The sequence below is a fragment of the Ovis aries genome, chromosome 10 (assembly GCF_016772045.2).
Source record: "Ovis aries strain OAR_USU_Benz2616 breed Rambouillet chromosome 10, ARS-UI_Ramb_v3.0, whole genome shotgun sequence".
NCBI lineage: Eukaryota > Metazoa > Chordata > Mammalia > Artiodactyla > Bovidae > Ovis > Ovis aries.
Window position 1 is genome coordinate 74,682,599 of NC_056063.1, and position 21,784 is coordinate 74,704,382.

The 21,784-nt window shown below is 43.9% G+C and overlaps 1 protein-coding gene and 1 pseudogene across 7 annotated transcripts in view; both read left to right on the forward strand.

Moving 5' to 3' along the window:
* Positions 1-21,784, forward strand: part of FARP1 (FERM, ARH/RhoGEF and pleckstrin domain protein 1) — a 307,147-nt gene that overhangs the window by 194,008 nt on the left and 91,355 nt on the right. For all 7 annotated transcript variants that reach the window (XM_042255017.2, XM_042255016.1, XM_042255018.1 and 4 more), the window contains one exon: positions 7,486-7,590. In XM_042255017.2, coding sequence (XP_042110951.1) covers positions 7,486-7,590 — 105 coding nt within the window. The remainder of the gene's footprint in view (positions 1-7,485; positions 7,591-21,784) is intronic.
* On the forward strand, positions 5,384-5,484 carry LOC114116750 (U6 spliceosomal RNA; annotated as a pseudogene).

Genomic DNA, 21,784 nt, shown 5'->3' on the forward strand with positions numbered 1-21,784 from the left:
ACTTTTCACGTTATTCCTAAATACTACAGATCTGTTTCCTAAGGACAAGCACATTTTCTTACATGAACATAGTATGGTTATCAAATTCAGAAAATTTAACCTGTATATACTATTTTACAATTTACATTCCATTTGCAAAATTTGTTAATTGTCCCAAAGTTGTTTTGCCCAGGGATCGAACCCAGGTCTCCTGCATTAGGCAGATTATTTACCATCTGAGCCACCAGGACAGCCCTATGTCCATGTAGCGATATGACTGGCACCTTGCTCTCAAAGCAGAGCCTTTGAAGCATCCCTGAGAGCTTCTTAGAAATGCAGACTCTCAGGGCTCACCCCAGCCCTCCAGAATCAGCTCCTGTAGCTTACCAGGGTCCTCAGGTGATTGCTGGGCCCACAGATGGGAGAGGCTCCACCCTGGTCACTTCCAGTGGAATTCTAGGGCAGAGGAAGCATACCCACCTCTGGACTCTGCCCTTGGGGACATGGTCACACACCCAGCAGCACAGAGATGGGCTTTCCATCCCACGACCATGCAGAGACACGCCCGTGGGGCTGGGAAATAGGACATCCTCCTCACTGTCAACCCATCCCCCTGCCCTTTATTCTATCAGCTAGCATTTCCCCATCACAGTGGGAGCTACGGTGCCAGAGAACTCGTGTTCCATGCCAGGCTCTTTGCTTCATACTTTGCAGTCAGAGTTTTATTTCTTTCTCGCATTGATCCTAAGGGATCAACAGCATCTCCAGTCTTTTCATGGCCCCATGTACCATGGGCTGAGTGGTGTCCCGCTTTCCGTAATTCGTTCATGGCCACCCCGACTCCCAGTGGGGCTGAATTTGGAATAAGGAGGTGTAGGTTGGGCCAAATGAGGTCATAAGGGTGTAGCCCTGATCGCATAGGATTAGTATCCTTCTAAGAAGTGACATCAGAGTGTGCGTGTACTTTGCGTGTGTGTGTGCCTCTCTAACTCAGTTAGCACTCATCATACATTCTAATTTAGTCGCTTTAGTGTCTGACCCTTGACTCAGAGAGAGAGAGAGAGAGAGAGAGAGAGAGAGAGAGAGAGAGAGATGTTGAATTGATCTCCATTTCCTCAGCCCCTAGCACAGTGCCTGTATGTGGCTACTCACTTGACAGACGTACCCCAGGCTTCTTAAGCCACCGTAGCTATTAATACTTCCACCCAGCTGTTCAAAACCTGCCAAAGGGGCAGGAGGAGAATTTGCGGTGTTAACAGTGCCTGTGTGGAGGGTTAGTGGGCTATGGAAATCGGAACAGTGTTCTAATGGGTAGTGATGGTAGCAAAAAGGGGCCGAGGGCTTTGAGAGAGCCTTTTCCTCTTGCAGGAGAAGAGCAAGCCCTGGTTGTCATGGTTACGTTAATCCCAAATGAGAGAAAAACAAAATACTTCCCAGAAACCGCTCTCTGAAATCTCAGCAGATGCACATTTTGTGAACTTGGTCAAATGTTATCTCCATCCATTTCCATCTATGAGATTATTTCAGCACGGCAGACGTTAGCTTCTATCAAGTGAGGTGACTCCTTTGTTCAGCCCTACAGAGGAGGTGGGGAGGGTGTAGAAGACACTCCCAACCCAGAAAGAATTGTCTTTATTCTTTTAGAGGAGAAAGAAAATACTTCCTCATAAAACCTGAGGTGACAGAAATAACCGGAAGGCACAGACATATTTTAAAGGCACAAAAAACCAAAGCGACTTTGATTCACCATTTTTAATAGCTTGAAGCTCTGTGTGAATTCGTACTATTTATTATTCAGCGCTTCGTTGCCAGACACTCCCCAAGAATGTAAACCTCCTCCTAAAATTTAATTTTATAGGATTCCATGAAAAGCCTGTTCAAAATGGAAAAATCGGTGGGGACGCCAGTAAGCAATCAGCCACCTTATTTGTGCATCAGATTAAAATTCACATGCCTCTTGGAGCATAATTGAAAGTAGCCAATAAGAAAAAGTGATCAAAATTTGATTATGTGGTTTCACTAATCACCAGTTTGTTCTCTCAAATATAACATAAAATGACTATTTGGTTTCTTCTCTGTAAGGAGTACGCTTCTGGACTATTTCAATCCAGAGTGGCCATGTGTGGGGTCGGCTAGACTCTTCCTGAGTTTCTTAGAGGCTCTGAGAGTCTCAGAGGTCTGGCCTCTCAGCCCCAGTAGAAACACTTGGGAACAATTAGGAAAACATTCATTGTAAGGTCCCTTTCATGTTAAACCACTATTAACATATATAGGTTTTCAAACGATGCCTACGTGACGTGGTTTTCCTTCCTCGTGTATGATCATTTGTGCAGTCGTAAATGTAAGTCTCTGTGTTTCTTAAAGGAAGCTGCTCTTTGAGAAAGTGCCTTTACAGATGAATGTTCTGGGCGTCTTTTCTTTGTGTTCTGACAGCTTAATCTGTGCTTTTGCCACTTTTCCCCACGTCCAGACTGTATTGACTCACTCACAGGTTTGTTTTAGCCGCAGAGGGCTGGTGGACTTGTAGGTGTTGAATCCCATCATCCGTCTAATGCATCTTTGCATCAGTGCAAAGCCTGCCCCAGGCGCACAGTTTGTGGTTACGCCCCCTTTTTTTTTTGCCAGACAGGTAAAAGAGCCCTTTGTGCTGTCAAATACTAACAGCCCTTTCGTCGCAGGCATGGATAATCGCTCATTTCCCCCATGTGATAAGGCTCTTCGCAGCCACTCACCTTGAGCTGGGCCCCACCGCCCTCAGTGTTATTCTAAGATCTAATGTAAAGGAAGTGGATTCTTTATTTTGTTGTTCTTAAAGATAGTTTTTAAACAGGCTCTATTGTGAGTAACCCTCTTCGATCATTTGTAGATATGAATACCATCCTCTGTTTACTCTTTTTTTTCCTGGTCTTCTTTTTCTGCATTGTTAAATTTTGGTAAAATGAACATAGTAAAAGATTTACCATTTTAGCCATTCTTAAGTGTACAATTCAGAGGTGTTAAGTACATTCACAGGGTTGTGCAACCATCCATTTTAGATTCCATGGTGTGATTTTTGAGCAGAATTACTTACAACGTGAAGTTCGAAGAATTCCTTGGAGACAAACATGAAGGATGTTGATGATTAATGGAGTGAATCCACTGTTGGAAGGAAGGAGGGGATGACTTTTCTTAAAGAACGTGGATTAAACTTCTCTGGCTTCCCTTCTCTGAGGTGCCTCCTCTGAAGCTGAATTCAGCTCTGGGTGCATTAATGAAACCCAGACATTTCTACATTAACTCTTAGAAAAGAATAGGGTCCCTGAACTTTGCTGTTGTGATGTCTAGAAACATTTTAGGCATAGCTGCCTGGTGTGCATTGAGACGTTAATGCCATGTCCATTTTCCCATGCAGTTGTCATGTACTGACTGCATTCCAACCCTTAGAAATACTTTCTAGTAATGCTACATACTGGCTTTCCTTATGTCCCTGAAGATAGCCGGTGTTGACGGGAGAATTCATATAATGCATTAAAGGCATCTATTTTACAGGCCAATTTTAAGAGCTATAATATCAGTCAAGTGAAAAGTATGAAAGTGTTAGTCATGTCTGACTGTTTGCGACCCCATGGACTGTAGCCCACCAGGCTCCTCTGTCCGTGGAATTCTCCAGGCTAGAAAACGAGTGGGTAGCCATTCCCTTCTCCAGGAGATCTTCCCAGGGATCGAACCCATGTCTCTTGCATCTCCTGCATTTGTGGGCAGATTCTTTACTGTCTGAGTCACCAGGGAAGCCCAAACTTGAAATTCACTTCTCCCTATGTAAAAACTGGGGTCCCACTGAAAAGTCATTTTGTGTCAAAGATTTGTACAAAGTAATAAATTTTAAGGAAATTTTTAAGGCTTGAGACAAGACTTATATCATGTGTTAACTAGGCTGACTCCAAGCATCTATTTCCAGCCTCTTATTATTACCAGTGTGTACTCGATATGGTCACAAAAATCCCTGTCAACTCCGCCAAGGACCTAATTCAGCGGTAATAATACTCTCTCTCCTTGGTATGTTCCACCAAATGCTTAGTTGATCATCGTTCTGTAAAGGTGTCCATGGTATGCTGATTTCTGATTTTTTTTAAACTTGTTTAGACTTTCAGCGTTGAATTGTAAAATCTCATTTCTCAGCCCCTGTAAATCCAAATGAAGTTATCAGATTCACTTAGTTCCAGGAATTCTTTGGAAGACAGTGAGTGCTTGCCAGCTGGTCAGATAATCGGTGCTGCATTTTAAGACAAGTAGGAAATGTCAGGAATGGTGAGAAAGAAGAATTGTGAAACTAGAATGTGGTCTTCTCTTAAAAAATAAACTTAACGATACAGGAATTTCTCTACGACTTCTCAGCACCCAACACATTCCTATCATGGTTTTATTAGCTGATGTCTGCAGATTCTGCTGGATGGAGAGGAGGCCCCTGAGTAAGGAGCTGTGTCTAAGTTCTTCATGTAACTCTATGGAGGCAGGTGTGAGAATTTGAACCCAAGGACCCCATGGGCCTGGCTAGTGAATTCCCAAGTGCTCTTAATATGATATTGCTCTGCCAGGGAGGTGGGAAAAAAGATTGGTGACCAGTAATCCATGCAGCTGCAGGGGGGGTGGGGGAGGTGGGGTGGGTGTGTGTGTGCGTGTGTGTGTGTGTGCGTGCGTGCGCGCGGCTGGGTGGGGAACTTCCCAGATGGCTCAGTGGTAAAGAATCTGCCTGCCAATGCAGGAGACACGGGTTTGATCCCTGGGTCAGGAAGATCCCCTGGAGGAGGAAATGACAGTCCACTCTGGTATTCTTGACTGGGAAATCCCATGGGTAGTGGAACCTGGTGGGCTACAGTTCTTATGGTCGCAAGTTGGACATGCATGTGTGTGCTGGATAGGGTGGCGGGGATCGGTTTGATTGACACGAATGGGGTTTACACACCATCACGTGTTAGTTGTGCCAGCGGGGTAATTGAGACGACTCTCCCAGTTACCTCTGGACCAGGCATTCAGTGTCTAGAGCCTTGTGAGTCTGAGATTATGCATGGAGACTGCTGCATGCCTTTAGATAGCTGTGAGCATCTTATGAATTCCAACGAGGAATATAGGAGCATAAAGTGGTATCTGTTTAAAAGAAACATTCTTTATCTCTGGCTCCTCAGGTCACGCTGTTGGGCAGCCTGATGGACGTGCCTGTCGTTGCGCTTGTCAGGGTCTGACTCCTCCTGCCTTTAGTCTCTTGGGTTACTAAGTGGCTCCTAAATTGCTCTGGCCTTCCCAGAAGGGAGGTGAAAGTATAAAACCAGTAACTGGAGATGACAAGGTCTTTGAAACATTTTTTCTTGCTGGGTTTGATCTGTGTGGTGGAATTGCATCTCTTTTGCAAGTGAGTCTTTAAGAATTGGTGTTCGCTTCAGCAGCACATATACTAAAATTGGAACGATACAGAGAAGATTAGCGGATTATTAGCAGATGACGCAAATTTGTGAAGTGTTCCATATTTGGGGGGCTTCCTTAGTGGCTCAGCTGGTGAAGAATCTGCACACAACGCGGAAGACCTGGGTTCAATCCCTGGGTTGGGAAGGTCCCCTGGAGAAGGGAAAGGCTACCCACACCAGTATTCTGGCCTGGAGAATTCCGTGGACCGTATAGTCCTGACACGACTGAGTGAGTTTCACTTTCTTTCCTTTAAGAATTGACCAGAGGGTGAAAAGAAACCGAGGCGTATGATGCGAAGCTGTTGAGGGTAGAAAATGGATTCTTGCATATCATTTCCCTTTCACTGTAGACTCAAGGTATAGAATATGTATGTGTAATACGGATTTCAGCAGACGTTGAAGGAGCCAGGGACTCTGCCAGGAGGAACAGAAAGGTGACCACGTAGCCCAGAGTTTCATTAGAGAGACAGACTTATGGATACTTAACTACATATTAATAGAACATGATGGAATGAGTGATTGTATTCATGTCTTCTTTCACTGGGCATTCTGGGCAAGGCGGTTAAGAACCTATGGCCTTAAAAACACTCTATTTGTTCTTCCCTTTCTGACTTTGTTGTATGGCAGAAACCAACACAACATTGTAAAAAAACTTTTTTAATTTAAATAAATAGAAACATGGCTTTTACACTCATGCATATGAAGTCTAGATGAGCCTGTACAAAGTCTAGAGAGGAAAGCCATGCATTCTGCCACATTTGTTGGGGAGGGAGAGGACCCAGGGACAGGCTTTCAGCTGTCACAAAATGGGCATGGGATCATAAAGGCTACCATCACACAAAACTGCACACAAATAATATTTGTAGCATCTTTAATAATTGCTAAAAACTTGGGCCACTGAGATATTCTTCAGTAGATGAATGGTTGAGCAAACGGTAGTCCCCTCGGGCAGTGGCGTATTATTCGGCAATAAAAAGAGATGACGAGCGTGCCATGACAAGAATGTGGGGAGTTTTAAATTCATGACACTAAGTGAAAAACACCGATCTGGAAAGTCTCCATACTGTATGATTCTAGCTACGTGACGTCGTGGAAGGGGCAAAACCGTAGACTGTAAAAAGATCAGTGGTTGCCGGGGGTTCAGGGTAGGGGAAGGAGGAAGGGTGAAAGAGGGGAGCACAGTGGATGTTTAGGGCTGCTGAAGCTCGCCTGTGTGATCCTGTGATGGGGGCTTTATGATGTTACGCCTTTGTCAAAACCCATAAGCTATAGATACAGTGAATCCTAATGTACGCTGTAGTCTTCTCACGGTGATAATGTATTAATGTTGGCTCCGCAGTTGTAACAAATGTACTATACTATTCCAATATGTCAGTAAGAGGAGACCCCGGGTGTGGAGGGTACCTGGTACACACGTGCTCTGCGTACGCACTTCCTGCTCAACTTTCTGGAAACTGCTCTAAAAAATAAAGTGTATTTTTTTAAATGTATTGTGTTGAAGTTGATTTTACAGTGTTGTGCTTTCCCCTACCCTGAACCCCTGCTGTACAGCAAAGGGGTTGTTATACATATATATACAATTCTTTTTCATGGTGGTTTATCACAGGATATTGAATAGAGTGCCCCGTGCTCTGCAATAGGACCTTGCTGTTGTTCCATCCTCTGTATGGTAGATCGCATCTGCTAATCCCAGACTCCCAATCTGTGCCCCCCCCCCCCCCCCGCTTGGCACCCACGAGTCTGTTGTCTGTCTGTGAGTCTGTTTCTGTTTTGTAGACAATTTCATTTGTGGAATATTTTACATTCCATATGCAAGTGATTTCGTATGGTATTTGTCCGTTTTTTAAGGGGCGTAGTGCCCGGCATTGGGGTGAGGAAAAGCTGGCAGAGATCAGCCTGGAAGCATGAGAGCAGCGTGGGGCGGGAACCAGCAGTGTGCACAGGCGGGGCTGGGGGGTGCGGCACTGTTACAGACCCGGGCACGAGAGGCCTCCTGCAGCGGGAGCCGTGGTTTGTTTCCGTAGCTGCCTGTCTCCGAGGGCCTAACGCCTGCTCTTTTTGTTCCCAGCAAAGAGCCCCCGGGAAAGTGCTACTGGATGCCGTGTGCAACCACCTCAACCTCGTGGAAGGAGACTATTTTGGCCTCGAGTTTCCCGACCACAAGAAGATCACGGTGGGTGATGTCCATGAGATGTTGCTGTTTTACCATCTGTTCGACTTAAGAGAGGGGAATAACTGGGACCTTTCTGGGCCTGACGGAAGTGTACACCAGAAAAAGTACCCAGGAAGCCCTTGATGATCTGTCTTTGAAAGTAATGTGTGCTCATGATGAGCAGGTCCACAGAGAGTGCGCAGCGCAGGCCGCCTCCCTCTCCCTCTCCCTCCAGGAGCCACCAGCACCAGAGTCTTGGGTTTCCTTCCTATAAAAGTCTGTGTACATGTGCACACAAACACATATTTTTGAAATATGATAATGTGAAGAAGCAACACACTATGCCTATATCCTGAAGCCTTTCCTTTTCAGCACATAGAGTCTACTTCCTTCCTTTTCACAGTTTCATACTGTTCCACTGAATGGATATACCATCACTTAACAATCTCTGCTGTAAAGGGTAGGGTACATTGTACTAAATTGTTTGCTATTACCAATGATGCTCCAGTGAACATACTGATGCATTCGTGTTTGTATTCATGGTCAAGGATTTATCTCAGTTCAGATGCAAAGGCACAGAATTGTATCATCTATGAGTTCAAGCATTTTTTTTCTTTTTTAATTTTTATTGGAGTATGGTTGCCTTCTTCAGAGTGGTGTTGTTGATCAAGCATTTGAAGTTTGCTAAATATGTCATGTAGGTCTTTAAAAAGGTTTCATTGACTTGATCCCAAAGTTTAGAATATAACTTATTGTTACTCTTTCTCTCTTGGCTGATGGCACTTTCTCAAGGTTGAATCCTCGTCTGCCTCTTAAGAGGCACCCTTTTAGGGTGTAAATTTATTGACTGTATTTCTATTTACCTTTTCATTCAGTCCACACTGAGTGCCTAGAACTTTTGCTGGTCACTGCAGACCCAACAGGAGTGAGATGGAGAGAACGTAGGATCCAGGTGGGGCATCAAACTGAGTCTTTGGAGACGGAAATGGCAACCCACTCCAGTATTCTTGCCTGGAGAATCCCATGGACAGAGGAGCCTGGTGGGCCACAGTCTATGGGGGTCACAAAGTGCTGGACACGACTGAGCGACTAAACAACAGCAATAACAACCATCAAACTGAGTCAGTGGCCAGTTCAAAACATGTGGCACACAGTCCACTGGGAGCAGGGGGCGTGGGGCACTGGGGACAGCAAACGACACTTGTGTTCAGGAAATCCCTCCCAGATACTGCAAAACGGAGTCCTCTGAGGCCAGTAGGAGTTGACCTGATAGGGTGTTCCAGGGAGGTGGGCACCAGATGCCCAAAGCCCAGGTAGCAAGTAGGCTATTCAGGAACCTGCAGATGAGGCTGAAGTTTAGAGGTAGGTGGAGGAGGGCTCTGCTGAAGGCGGGAAGGATAAAAGCCCTGAAAGGTGAGCAGGGAGCCGGGTCTATTTCAAAGGGCTTTCTGTACCGTTACTACCCAGTAGCAATAGAATGTGAGCCACAAACTTTATTTCATTTTTTCCAGCAGTTGATGTTTTAAAAGTTTGTAGTAAGTGAAATTAATAGCCTATTTAATTTGATATAAAACATCCAAAATCATTATCATTTCAACATGAAATCAACATCAAAACCTATGAATGGGCGATTTTACTTTTTTTTTCCCCTGCTCAGTCTTTGAATCCGATATATATGTGACAGTCACAGCCAGACCAGCTGTCTTTCAAGTGCTAGGTGGTCACGTGTGTGGGGACAGCACAGCTCTGTACTGAGCTAATATGTTTGGGAAGCTGTAAATGCATTTTAAAGAGTGTGACATGATCTGCTTTATGGTGTAGAAAGAGAACTGTCACTGGATTGGATTAGGGGAAGACCGGGGGATCTAACGTGTATCTAAAGATGGGCACAAACTGGGTTTTCTCAACATACTTCTAACCTCTAAGCCTTCTGGGATTCCCTGGTAGCTCAGTTGATAAAGAATCTGCCTGCAGTGCAGGAGACCCTGATTCAGCTCCTGGGTCGGGAAGATCTGATAGAGAAGGGATAGGCTACTCACTCCAGTATTCTTGGGCTTCCCTTGTGGCTCAGCTGGTAAAGAATCAGCCTGCAATGTGGGAGACCTTGGTTTGATCCCTGGGTTGGGAAGATTCCCCTGGAGAAGGGACAGGCTGCCCACTCCAGTATTCTGGCGTGGAGAATTCCATGGACTGTATAGTCCATGGGGTTGTAAAGAGTCAGACATGACAGCGACTTTCACTTTCCCTTTCTAAGCCTTCTTGGCCATTTTCTGGTGCTTACATTAAATCGAAGCTGCCCTGACTCCCAGTCCTCTTTCTGATGGGACAGATGACCACAGAGGGGCCGCAACTAATGCCACATTCATTTATGCATCTAACAGTTATTTGTGCCAATGCCAAGCCCAGCATCAAACTTCATACAGAAGAAGACACATGCTTTGAAGGGACAGCTTGTCAGCAATAGTTATTGTTTCCAGTCGTTAGACGTGCCTGCTTAGGAAAGTTGATAAGGAAACAAATAATTATCATACCATGTAGCAACTTCAGTGAAACATTGTTTCTTAGACTTGTTTTTGTATTACAGTAATGGTTCTCAAAACACCTGAAGGTTTCTTCTCTCATTATTTCTAACAACCTGCCTGTGGTTTTCCTGACTCCAGTCTTATCCTGTTCTGATCCTCCTGAAGTTTCTTTTCTCAACTGTAAATTGGCAGTGGTGAGGGTACCGAGACCGGATAGCAAGAGGGTTGTTCCGTTTCTGGGTCAACCAATTAGCTATCGGCAGAGCTAGGATTCTAACTGCATCTTCTGACCTCAGGCTTGGTGCCTTTTGTATTGGCTGTGGGTGGTTCTCTTTCACTAGGGTTTACAAACCTGTTGATCTTTCAGAGATGACTTGTTTCAGCTTTTATTAGGCTTGATTTTTAGGATTTCACTGTTTGCTTATTATATTGTTTTGGAGTGTGATCAACTGCAAAATTCACTAAACCCATTAATGATGGCTTAAAGACATAGAAGCTAACTGTTACAAATAGAGGCCACTACCTGAGAGCTTACCGCACACCGGAGTGCTCTAGTTCCTGTGGACTCAGTAGTGAACAAGGCCCACATTCTAAAGCAGGGAGCAGCAAAGTCTTGTTTTTCAAGGGCCAGATAGTGAATACTAGAATAGACTTTACACACCAGAGTGCTTCCACTCCAGCTCTTCAGCTCTTCCCTTGTAGTGTAAATGAATGGGCATGGATTTGTTTCAATAAAACTTTATTGTTATCATTATCATTACCATTTTTTTCCACTATGGTCAAAAATAGATAACCACGAAATGTACCATCTTAGCCATTTTTAAGTAAGTGTGCAGTACAATAGTGTGACGTATATTCGTTGTTGTGCATCGGAGAGGACTTTCATTATATAAAGCTGAAACTCTGCACCCGATCAACAACTAGTTCCCTTCCTCCTCCCCAGCCCCTGGTGGTCACCATTCTACCTTCTGTTTCTATGAGTTTGATCGCTTTAGATACCTCACGTAAGTGGCACCACACAGCATTTGTTCATTTGTGTCTGGCTTATTTCACCTGGCGTGATGTCCTCAGGGTCCATTGATGTTGAAGCGTGTGTCAGACTATCTTTCCTTTTTAAGGCTGACTACTATTCCGTGGTTGGCTCCATCACATTTTGCTTACCCACTCATCTGTCGATGGACATTTAGGTTGCTGCACCCTTGCTTGCTGTGAATAATGCTGCAATGAACATGGGCGGGTTGTCATTATTATTTTTAATACTGCTGTCGTGATTATTACCTCTGCCAGGCTTCATTTGGGAGGCTGCTCACATAACTGACAAACCAACAGGAAGCTTGTGGGTGTGCTTCAGTCGTGTCTGACCCTGTGCAGCCCTGACTGTGGTCCCCGCAGGCTCCTCTGTCCATGGGATTATCCAGGCAAGAATACTGGAGTGGGTTGTCATGCCCTCCTGCAGGGGATCTTTGAGACCCAGGGATCGAACTCACATCTCTTTTGTCTCCTGCATTGGCAGGTGGGTTCTTTACCACTAATGCTGTCTGGGAAGCTCAACAGGAAGCGTGGTTGGTCTCAAATGCCCAGACCTGGGCTGTCTGTCACTACTGACTTTGTTTATTTATCTGTATGTGATGTGTTGGAGACTAATTGTTCCCCCAAGGTCCCCAGCATGCAAGGTTGTGAACCTTTGTCCCGAGGTGGTAAGGCCAGGCAATTCACGTTGCAGCTTAGCCTTCCACCCTTTTCTCATCATTTCTATCATTAAATAGCCCACATCAGAACATTCTTCATAGTAAGGGTTTGAAAAAGCTTAAGCACTTAAGAATGAATGCATTCCACTGTCTAAGATGTGTTTCTTAAGACTGGGAATAAACCAGTGATAATTAGTAAGTAATCAATTGTGCTCTATGCTTAATTAGACTTGCCCAATGGCTTGTCTGTTAATAGAGTTGATTGCTATGGTTTACATGCAAGTCAGGCCCATGTTGTCCTTGAGTCCAACAGCTGACCCATGGGACTGCCCCATAGGAGCAGAGAAATCTTACAATCAGCTTTTTTCCCCACCATTGATTTGCCTTCCTATGGCAGGGACACTATGGATCTTAGGAATCAGGACCCTCTACCTAACATGCCAGCTAGTGGGTACCTAGAGTCTGAAGGCTGGTAAAGGTCAGAGGGGTTGGGTTGCCAGTGGACTCAGAGAGCTCACTGTCCTTGAACTTCTACAGTGTGCCATGCACTCTGCTATTAACCTAAATGCACCTGGTTTGTTCTTCACCATGTTCAGTCACCAAATCGTGTCTGACTCTCTACAACTCCGTGAGCTGCAGCATGCCAAGCTTCCCTGTCCTTCACTATCTCCCAGAGCTTGCTCAAACTCAGGTCCATTGAGTTGGTGATGCCATCCAGCCATCTCACACTCTGTCGTCCCCTTCTCCTCCTGTCCTTAATCTTTCCCAGCATCAAGGTCTTTTCCAGTGAGTCGGCTCTTTGCATCAGGTGGCCGAAGTATTGGAGCTTCAGCTTCAGCATCAGTCCTTCCAGTGAATATTCAGGGTTGATTTTCTTTCGTATGGACTAATTTGATCTCCTTGTTCTTCACCTTAGGGGTTGGCAAAAAGAGCCAGAGAATAAATTCGTTAGGCTTTGCAGGCTGTACCGTCTCTGTGGTGACTCCTCAGCTCTGCCACTGCCATGCAAAGCAGCCATAGACAGTGTACATGGATGATGGCAGTTGGGTTCTAATAAAACTTGATGTATGGACATGGACATTTGAATGTCATAGAGTTTTCACATGTCATGAAATACATTGCTACTGTTTTTTTTTCCCCAACCACTTAACAGCCCGTGATTGCTCTTGGACCGTAGCAAAGCCAATCATAGGCTGGATTTGGCCCATAGGCCTTGGTTTACCAATCTCTGCTTTACCACATTTCTCCGAGGTAGGAGTTTAATCGTTTATGTTTTACAATGAGCAGATTCAGTGTGGACTGTATGACCATTAGTCACAGGCAGACCTGTCTCAGGTGTTGCGAGTTCTCCCTACTTCAGTTGTTGCCTTTGCTGCATCTTCCTGCTGCAAAGAGCTGTGCACACCAGGCAGCAGAGACGGGTGTGTATCTAAGATTTATCTTGTGGTTACTGGGGAGAGTGTGAACAGCTCTGTGTTACAGCCTGTAAATCTGTTTAAACCTTTGCTTTGTCATTTAGCAGCTGGGTGGATTCTGAATGTCTTTGATTTTTGTGCTTTATCTGAAAACTGGGATTAATAAATGACTATTTTACAAGGTTATCATGGGAATTCTTCAGATGCTTTATAATAATGAGCCCAGCAGAATTTCTGGCATAGCAAGACACTCAGAGATATCTGTTGGATTTTCTTCTTACATTCTAGCTCAGAAACCGGTGTGGCTGGCTCACCCATCTTTCATGAAAGTGATGATGCTCAGAGACCTGATAAAAAATTCCTTGTTTTATATAAATAAATACTGGTAAAGCTTGGGCTTACCTGATAGCCCAGTTGGTAAAGAATCCGCCTGCAGTGCAGGAGACCCTGGTTCAATTCCTGGGTCGGGAAGATCCGCTGGAGAAGGGAGAGGCTACCCACTCCAGTATTCTGGAGCTTCCCTTGTGGCTCAGCTGGTAAAGAATCCACCTGCAGTGTGGGAGACCTGGGTTTGATCCCTGGGTTGGGAAGATCCCCTGGAGAAGGGACAGGCTGCCCACTCCAGTATTCTGGCCTGGAGAATTCCATGGACTATACAGTCCATGGGGTCGCAAAGAGTCAGACACGACTGAGTGACTTTCACTTTCAAAGCTCAGGAAGAATCTTTCGTTCATTTTATAATCTTCTTTATGCCAGGAAAAAAAGGTTTGCTCTTGGCAGGTGTCTTAGCTCAGGCTGCCATAACAGAATACCAAAGACTGGGAGGCTTGAACAACAGACATTTCATTTCTCTAAGTATTAGAGTCTGAGATCAGGGTATCAGCATGATCAGATTCTAGTGAGGACTCTGTTTCTGGCTTGTCAACGGCCACCTTTTCACTGTGTCCTCAAGCAGCAAAGAGAGAGATCTCTTTTTCTCTTCTCACAAGGCTACAATCCTAATAGATCAGAGCCCCACCTATATGACCTCATTAAACCTTAATTACCTTCTAAAGACCCCCATCTTTAGATAGAGCCACGTTCTTAATTACCTTCTAAAGACCCTCATCTCTAGATACAGCCACTTTGGGGGTTAGGGCTTCAACACAGGTATTTGAAGGACACAATTCAGTCCATAGCAGCAAGCATGCTTTCTAGCGCTTGAGGTCAGAGAGCACAGCTACTTGGGATAACAGCATCACTTACTGCTCCTTGTCCAGCTCTTCTAGGGTTGGGCAGATGTCCTTCATCTCTTAGTTGCAGCCTTGTGACCTTGCTTCTTCCTGGGGTCCTACGGACATCTGAAACCAGGAGGGGCTCCTTATAGAACATGCGAGGAGTAAAGGGTAAAGAACATTGCAGGCTTAAGAACAGATGGAAGTTGGGGCAGCCAGCAGAGGTGAGGTGGTAGAGCAGCCCAGTGACCACACAGAGCAGCCCTGTGGTTCAATCTGACTGGCAGGTGACAGGGCAGGTCCCAGAGGAGGCAGAGCTTTCCTCCAGGAGAGAACGGGGAAGGGCAACTTGCTGGAAAAATACAGCTATGCATAATCTTCCATTTCTTAGACTAGAAGAAAGCTATCTGAGGTTTTTGTTTGTTACCATTTTGTGTTTTATTTAATAGGCTTCATTTTTTAGAAAAGCTCTATGTTTATAGAAAAATTGAGCAGAAAGTCAAGAGTGGTCCCCCATGCTGTCTCTCCATATACCGTGTCCCTTCTTATTAACATCTTACTTTATTGGTGTGATAATACATTATTATTACAGTTCCAGGTTCACATTAGGGTTCATTTTTAATGTTGTACCTTCTGTAGGTTTTGACAAATGTATGATAACATTTATCCATCCTTACAATACTGTAAAGAAGAGTTCACTGCCCTAAAAATCCCCTCTACTCTGTGTGTTGAGCCCTCTCTTCCCTCTGAGCCCCTAAGAACCACTGATTTTTTTTCCCCTTCAGTGTTTTCTTATTTTCTATGTTCTTGATGCTTCAGCATCTGGGGCCTCGCTGAACGAGAAAAGACTGCCCTTCCCAGAGCAGGCCAGTTCTTAGAGATGGCACATGGTTCCCCTGCCAGGACACCTCCAACATGCAAGTGAACGAATCCAGAGCCCAAGGCCCCTCCCTCTTCTGTCTGGGTCTTAGGCTTCAGAAGACAGAATTCGTTTCCCATAATTACTCCAGGTATTAGACTCCTAGAGATGGCCCGACACCCCAGAGCCCACTGCGAGGACTCAAGCTTCTCACCCTGACTTAGCTTGCCTTTCCCCATGGAAACCACGGTAATGCCTCCTGGGCATGCTTGGTCCTTGCCCTTTCTGCTGCCGACCCTGGTGCTTCCCCACGTGGCCCTGCATGCTGTGACGTGTCTCTTCCTCCTGGAGACCATGAGTAACAAACTCTCTTTTCAATGGCAGTCATCTCCTCACCCCACAGTATGTGAGTAATGAAGACCCTCATCTTAGTTTGGTTAAAGAAACAAATACAGGGAAATGGCTTTCTAAATGGATAGTCTTGAGAAGATGGAAGTGGAATCATAGTTTTTGGATCTTCACAAACCCAAGATCCCACATAGAAACAGCTACTTGGCAAAATCAAAATGCCCATGAACCACATTTATGGCAAAGCTAGGTGTCAAAGTGTCAGCCCAAGACCCCGAAGTACAAGTAACCCGAAACAAAGCGTCAGTCGGCCACAAGGTCTTGTGTGCCGTATCAGGGCCTGTGCGGGAGGAGATAGATGGCAGCACTGGACATTTGATGGACCAAAGAAGGGAACCCTCAAAGAGCCACTGGAAAGCACCGGGGACAGTCTGAGAAGAACGGTGGGAATTGGGAGCTCGAAGAGGCTGGATCAGTCCAGCTCCGTTGAGCTGGAGTAATTAATCTTCCAGGACAGGCCACCACTTAGGAGAAACTATGGAGAATGGAACTGAAATCGAGTCAGGTCAGGACAATAGAGAGAAATAATAGAGGAGGGAAGCAGAGCCAGGGGATCTCAGAAAGCAAGCCGCCATTAAAAAATAAAAAAAAGCATGGCCCAAAATCAATAGAAGAGAAAGCTCTGGGAGGTTAGGAAAGCTACCGTGACCCATACCTTCTTCTCAAAAGGTTAGAAAACAGTTTCCACATAAAAATGAGCAGCATAAATGTATCACAGTCATATTTAAAATAACACCTTAAGTGGGTTGTTCCCAACACACCGGGGATATAACGTTACCAAAGGGACCAACTGGATGCAGGTGCCAAATTGCACTCAATACAGAGAACAGAGGAACATGTTGAATGATACCCTTGAGTATATGTAATGTGTAAAATCCAGACTCCGGAAAATTCCACAGATCAGCAGATTCACTATAAAGAAAAGGGGGTAGAGGAAGAACCTGTAGGTGAAAAGACGCTGGGAGGACATAACATTTTTGAAAATTAGGAAGAATAAGCACTAGTATATAGAGATATACCACTTGATGAAGTGAAACATCAAGAAATGTAGATGGTTACTGTAAAAATCTAGATAGTGGTGCCTTTTAGAAGGAGGGGTTGGTTTTAGGATAAGACGGCTGATTGGCTGACAGAGTTCTATTTCTTGGCTTGGTTGATACAATAATTCACTAAGCTATACATTTGTTTTCAGTAGTTTTAAGCACTTGTATGTTATTTTAGACAGCTTTAAAATGGAGGGAAAAAATAAAAACAGAAGAAACAAACTACGGATTAAAGGAGGAATATCCAATTAAGTAGCCAGAATGCCCAAATGAAATCCTTTGAACTGAATTTTTCAAAGCTAATGCAAATTGAACAAGTGATTTTAAATTGGTTAAAACCAAGCAGTTGATGTGTTCTGAGTACCATGCCTAAGGTCTACTGCTGAGCTCTTCTTTAAAAGTTGAGGTTCCCAAAGGTTAAATTTTTCCTCCAGGCTAAGGTCCTCTGAAGCCCCAGACATTGCATTATAATATTCTTAGTTCTTTTTCCAAAACTTCCCTTTGCATACATGCATGAGTGCTAAGTTGCTTCAGTCATGTCTGACTCTTTTTGACCCTATGGACCTGCCCGCCAGGCTCCTCTGTCCATGGGATTCTCCAGACAAGAATACTGGAGTGGGATTGCCATGCCCTCCTTCAGGGGATCTTCCCAACCCCAGGGATCGAACTCATGTCTCTTATGTCTCCTTCTCTGCCTGCCAGTCCATTGGCAGATGAATTCTTTACCACTAGCGCCACCTGGTAAGCTCCCTTTGCATACACCTGTGATATCAAATTCTGCCTAGTGAATTTAATGAGCTAATGCCTAAATACCTTTATACATTTGATCTCATATTTTGGTTTACAGATCTGTCTTTAATTCCCTTTTATTTAAAGCTTTCCTTGTAAATAAGTACATTCTCAATTTTTCAGTTCAAATTTTATTCATATGTTCCTTCACCAGTCTTTTTTTTTTTTTTAAGGGATGAGTCTACATTAAGAGAGACTTAATGGACATAAGCAGATATGAAGCATGGTCCTGGATTGGATGTTAGTTTTAACAGATCACAGAAAGGACATTCCTTCAGTTCAGTTTAGTCGCTCAGTTCTGTCCAACTCTTTGCGACCCCATGAACCGCAGCACACCAGGCCTTCCTTTCCATCACCAGCTCCCGGAGTCCACCCAGACCCATGTCCATTGAGTCGGTGATGCCATCCAACCATCTCATCCTTGTCGTCCCCTTCTCCTCCTGCCCTCAGTCTTTCCCAGCATCCGGGTCTTATCAAATGAGTCAGCTCTCCACATCAGGTGGCTAAAGTATTGGAGTTTCAGCTTCAACATTAGTCCCTCCAATGAACAACCAGGATTGATCTCCTTTAGGATGGACTGGTTGGATCTCCTTGCAGTCCAAGGGGCTCTCAAGAGTCTTCTCCAACACCACAGTTCAAAAGCATCAATTCTTCAGTGCTCAGCTTTCTTTATAGTCCAACTCTCACATCCATACATGACTACTGGAAAAACCATAGCCTTGACTAGACGGATCTTAGTCGACAAAGTAATGTCTCTGCTTTTTAACATGCTGTCTGGGTGGGTAATAACTTTCCTTCCAAGGAGCAAGTGTCTTTTAATTTCATGGCTGCAATCACCATCTGCAGTGATTTTGGAGCCCAAAAAAATAAAGTCTGACACTGTTTGCACTGTTCCTCATCTATTTCCCATGAAGTGATGGGACCAGATGCCATGATCTTAGTTTTCTGAATGTTGAGTTTTAAGCCAACTTTTCACTCTCCTCTTTCACTTTCATCAAGAGACTCTAGTTCTTCTTCACTTTCTGCCATAAGGGTGGTGTCATCTGCATATCTGAGGTTATTGATATTTCTCCTGGCCATCTTGATTCCACCTTGTGCTTCATCCAGCCCAGCGTTTCTCATGATGTACTCTGTATAGAAGTTAAATAAGCAGGGTGACAATATATAGTCTTGACATACTTCTTTTCCTATTTGGAACCAGTCTGTTATTCCATGTCCAGTTCTAACTGTTGCTCCCTGACCTGCATACAGGTTTCTCAAGAAGTAGGTCAGGTGGTCTGTTATTTCCATCTCTTTCAGAATTTTCCATAGTTAACTGTGATCCAGACATTCAAAGGCTTTGGCATAGTCAATAAAGCAGAAATAGATGTTTTTCTGAAACTCTCTTGCTTTTTCCATGATCCAGCGGATATTGGCAATTTGACCTCTGGTTCCTCTGCCTTTTCTAAAACCAGCTTGAACATCAGGAAGTTCACAGTTCACATATTGCTGAAGTCTGGCTTGGAGGATTTTGAGCATTACTTTACTAGCATGTGAGATGAGTGCAATTGTCTGGTAATTTGAGCATTTTTTGGCATTGCCTTTCTTTGGTATTGGAATGAAAACTGCCCTTTTCTAGTCCTGTGGCCACTGCTGAGTTTTCCAAATTTGCTGGCATATTGAGTGCAGCACTTCCACAGCATCATCCTTTAGGATTTGAAATAACTCAAATGGAATTCTATCACCTCCACTAGCTTTGTTCATAGTGACACTTCCTAAGGCCCACCTGACTACACATTCCAGGATGTCCAGGTCTAGGTGAGTGTGAGTGATCACACCTTCATGATTATCTGGGTAGTCAAGATGTTTTTGTACAGTTCTCCTGTGTATTCCTGCCACCTCTTCTTAATATCTTCTGCTTCTGTTAGGTCCATACCATTTCTGTCCTTTTTTGTATGGGCTCATGCAAAGAGCCCATCTTTGCATGAAATGTTCCCTTGGTATCTCTGATTTTCTTGAAGAGATCTCTAGTCTTTCCCATTCTGTTGTTTTCCTCTCTTTCTTTGCATTGATCGGTGAGGAAGGCTTTCTTAACTCTCTTTGCTATTCTTTGGAACTCTGCATTCAAATGGGTATATCTTCCTTTTCTCCTTTGCTTTTTGCTTCTCTTCTTTTCATAGCTATTTGTAAGGGCTCCTCAGATAGCCATTTTGCTTTTTTGCATTTCTTTTTCTTGGGGATGGTCTTGTTCCCTGTCTCCTATACAATGTCATAAACCTCCATCCATAGTTCATCAGGCACTCTTTCTATCAGATCTAGTCCCTTAAATCTATTTCTCATTTCTACCAGAGCAAACCATTCAATATCACAATAATCCAGGTCTATGCCCCTACGAGTAATGCGGAAGAAGCTGAACGGTTCTATGAAGACTTACAAGACTTTTCATTATAGGAGACTGGAATGCAAAAGTAGGAAGTCAAGAAACACCTGGAGTAACAGACAAATTTGGCCTTGAAATACAGAATGAAGCAGGGCAAAGGCTAACAGAGTTCTGCCAAGAGAACACACTGGTTCACCCTCTTCCAACAACACAGGAGAAGACTCTACACATGGACATCACCAGATGGTCAACACCGAAATCAGATTAATTATATTCTTTGCAGCCAAAGATGGAGAAGCTCTATACAGTCAGCAAAAACCAGACTGGGAGCTGACTGTGGCTCAGATCATGAACTCCTTATTGCCAAGTTCAAAATTAAATTGAAGAAAGTAGGGAAAACCACTAGACCATTCAGGATGTTCTTTATTCATATGCAAAAATTTGAGTAGTGTAGTATTTGGTGAGGAAAAAGTTTACAGAATGGAAAGATAGACATCATTGACTAAAAAGCAAAAACTAAGTTATAAACAATATGACCTCATTTGGGATTTTAAAAAGTATACATATGTTTGTAGCCAGGGACATTGCTTGTAGAAGATGTAGAACAGATGTACACGAAGGCAGTGGGTCTTAAATCACCCTCCCCAGGCCAACAAGCAGCAACAGCATTCAGTATCACCTTAGCAATGCAGATTCTCAGGTCCTCACCCAGATAAGGAACGCTGCTGCTGCTAAGTCGCTTCAGTCGTGTCCAACTCTGTGCGACCCCATAGACAGCAGCCCACCAGGCTCTGCCGTCCCTGGGATTTTCCAGGCAAGAACGCTGGAGTGGGTTGCCATTTCCTTCTCCAATGCATGAAAGTGAAAAGTGAAAGTCATTGAGTCGTGTCCAACTTTCAGCGACCCCATGGACTGCAGCCCACCAGGCTCGTGTTATACCTATGGTATATGTTTTAACAAACTCTTAGGGTGAATGTGATACAAGCTCAATTCTTTTTTTCCTTTTTTATACTTTTTATTGGAGTATAGTTGCTTTACAATGTGTTAATTTCTGCTGTACAGCAAAGTGAATTAGCTATTAGGCTACATATATATTCCTCTTTTTTAGATTTCCTTCCCGTTTAGGTCATCACAGAGGATACAAGCTCAGTTCTGAGAACAATTTCATTAAAGTGTTAATCATAATCTCTCGGTAGTAGACTGTAATTTTTAAAATTTTGCTTATGTGAATTATCTATAATTATCTGTAGCTTGCATATAGATGATTCTGTACCAATAGATTATTTTTAAATTAAGAGGCTTTTAGGAGCATGTCACAGATTTTAATTTATTGTGTTTTTGCTTTCATTTCAGTTTAAAGTACTTTCTAATTTCCTTTTGGTTTCCCTTTGACACAGAAGTTAGTTATGTAGAAGTATGTTATTTTGTTTCCAAATATAGGGATTTTCCACAGTTCTGTTACTGAGTTTTAATGTAATTCTCTGCTTGTTGGGGAATGTAGTTTGTATGACATGAAAGGCTTTTAAATAATTTATTGATATCCCTTTAATGGCCCAAAATGTGGTTTGTTTTGGTAAACGTTTTATGTGTATTTGAAAAGAATGTAAACTTTGGTGGGTGGAATGCAGTATCCTGTCTATGTCAGTTAGATCATATCGGTTGATATGTGTGTGTCCAGTCGCTCAGTCATGTCCGACTGTTTGTGACCCCATGGACTGTAGCCCACCAGGCTCCTCTGTCCATGGAATTTTCCAGGCAAGAATACTGGAGTGGGTTGCCATTTTCTTCTCCAGGGGATCTTCCTGACCCAGGGATCCAACCCGCTTCTCCTGAATTGCAGGCAGGTTCTTTACCAGTGAGCCACGTGCGTTGATAGTGATGTTCAAATCATCTCTGTCCTTACTGAATTTCTGTCTTA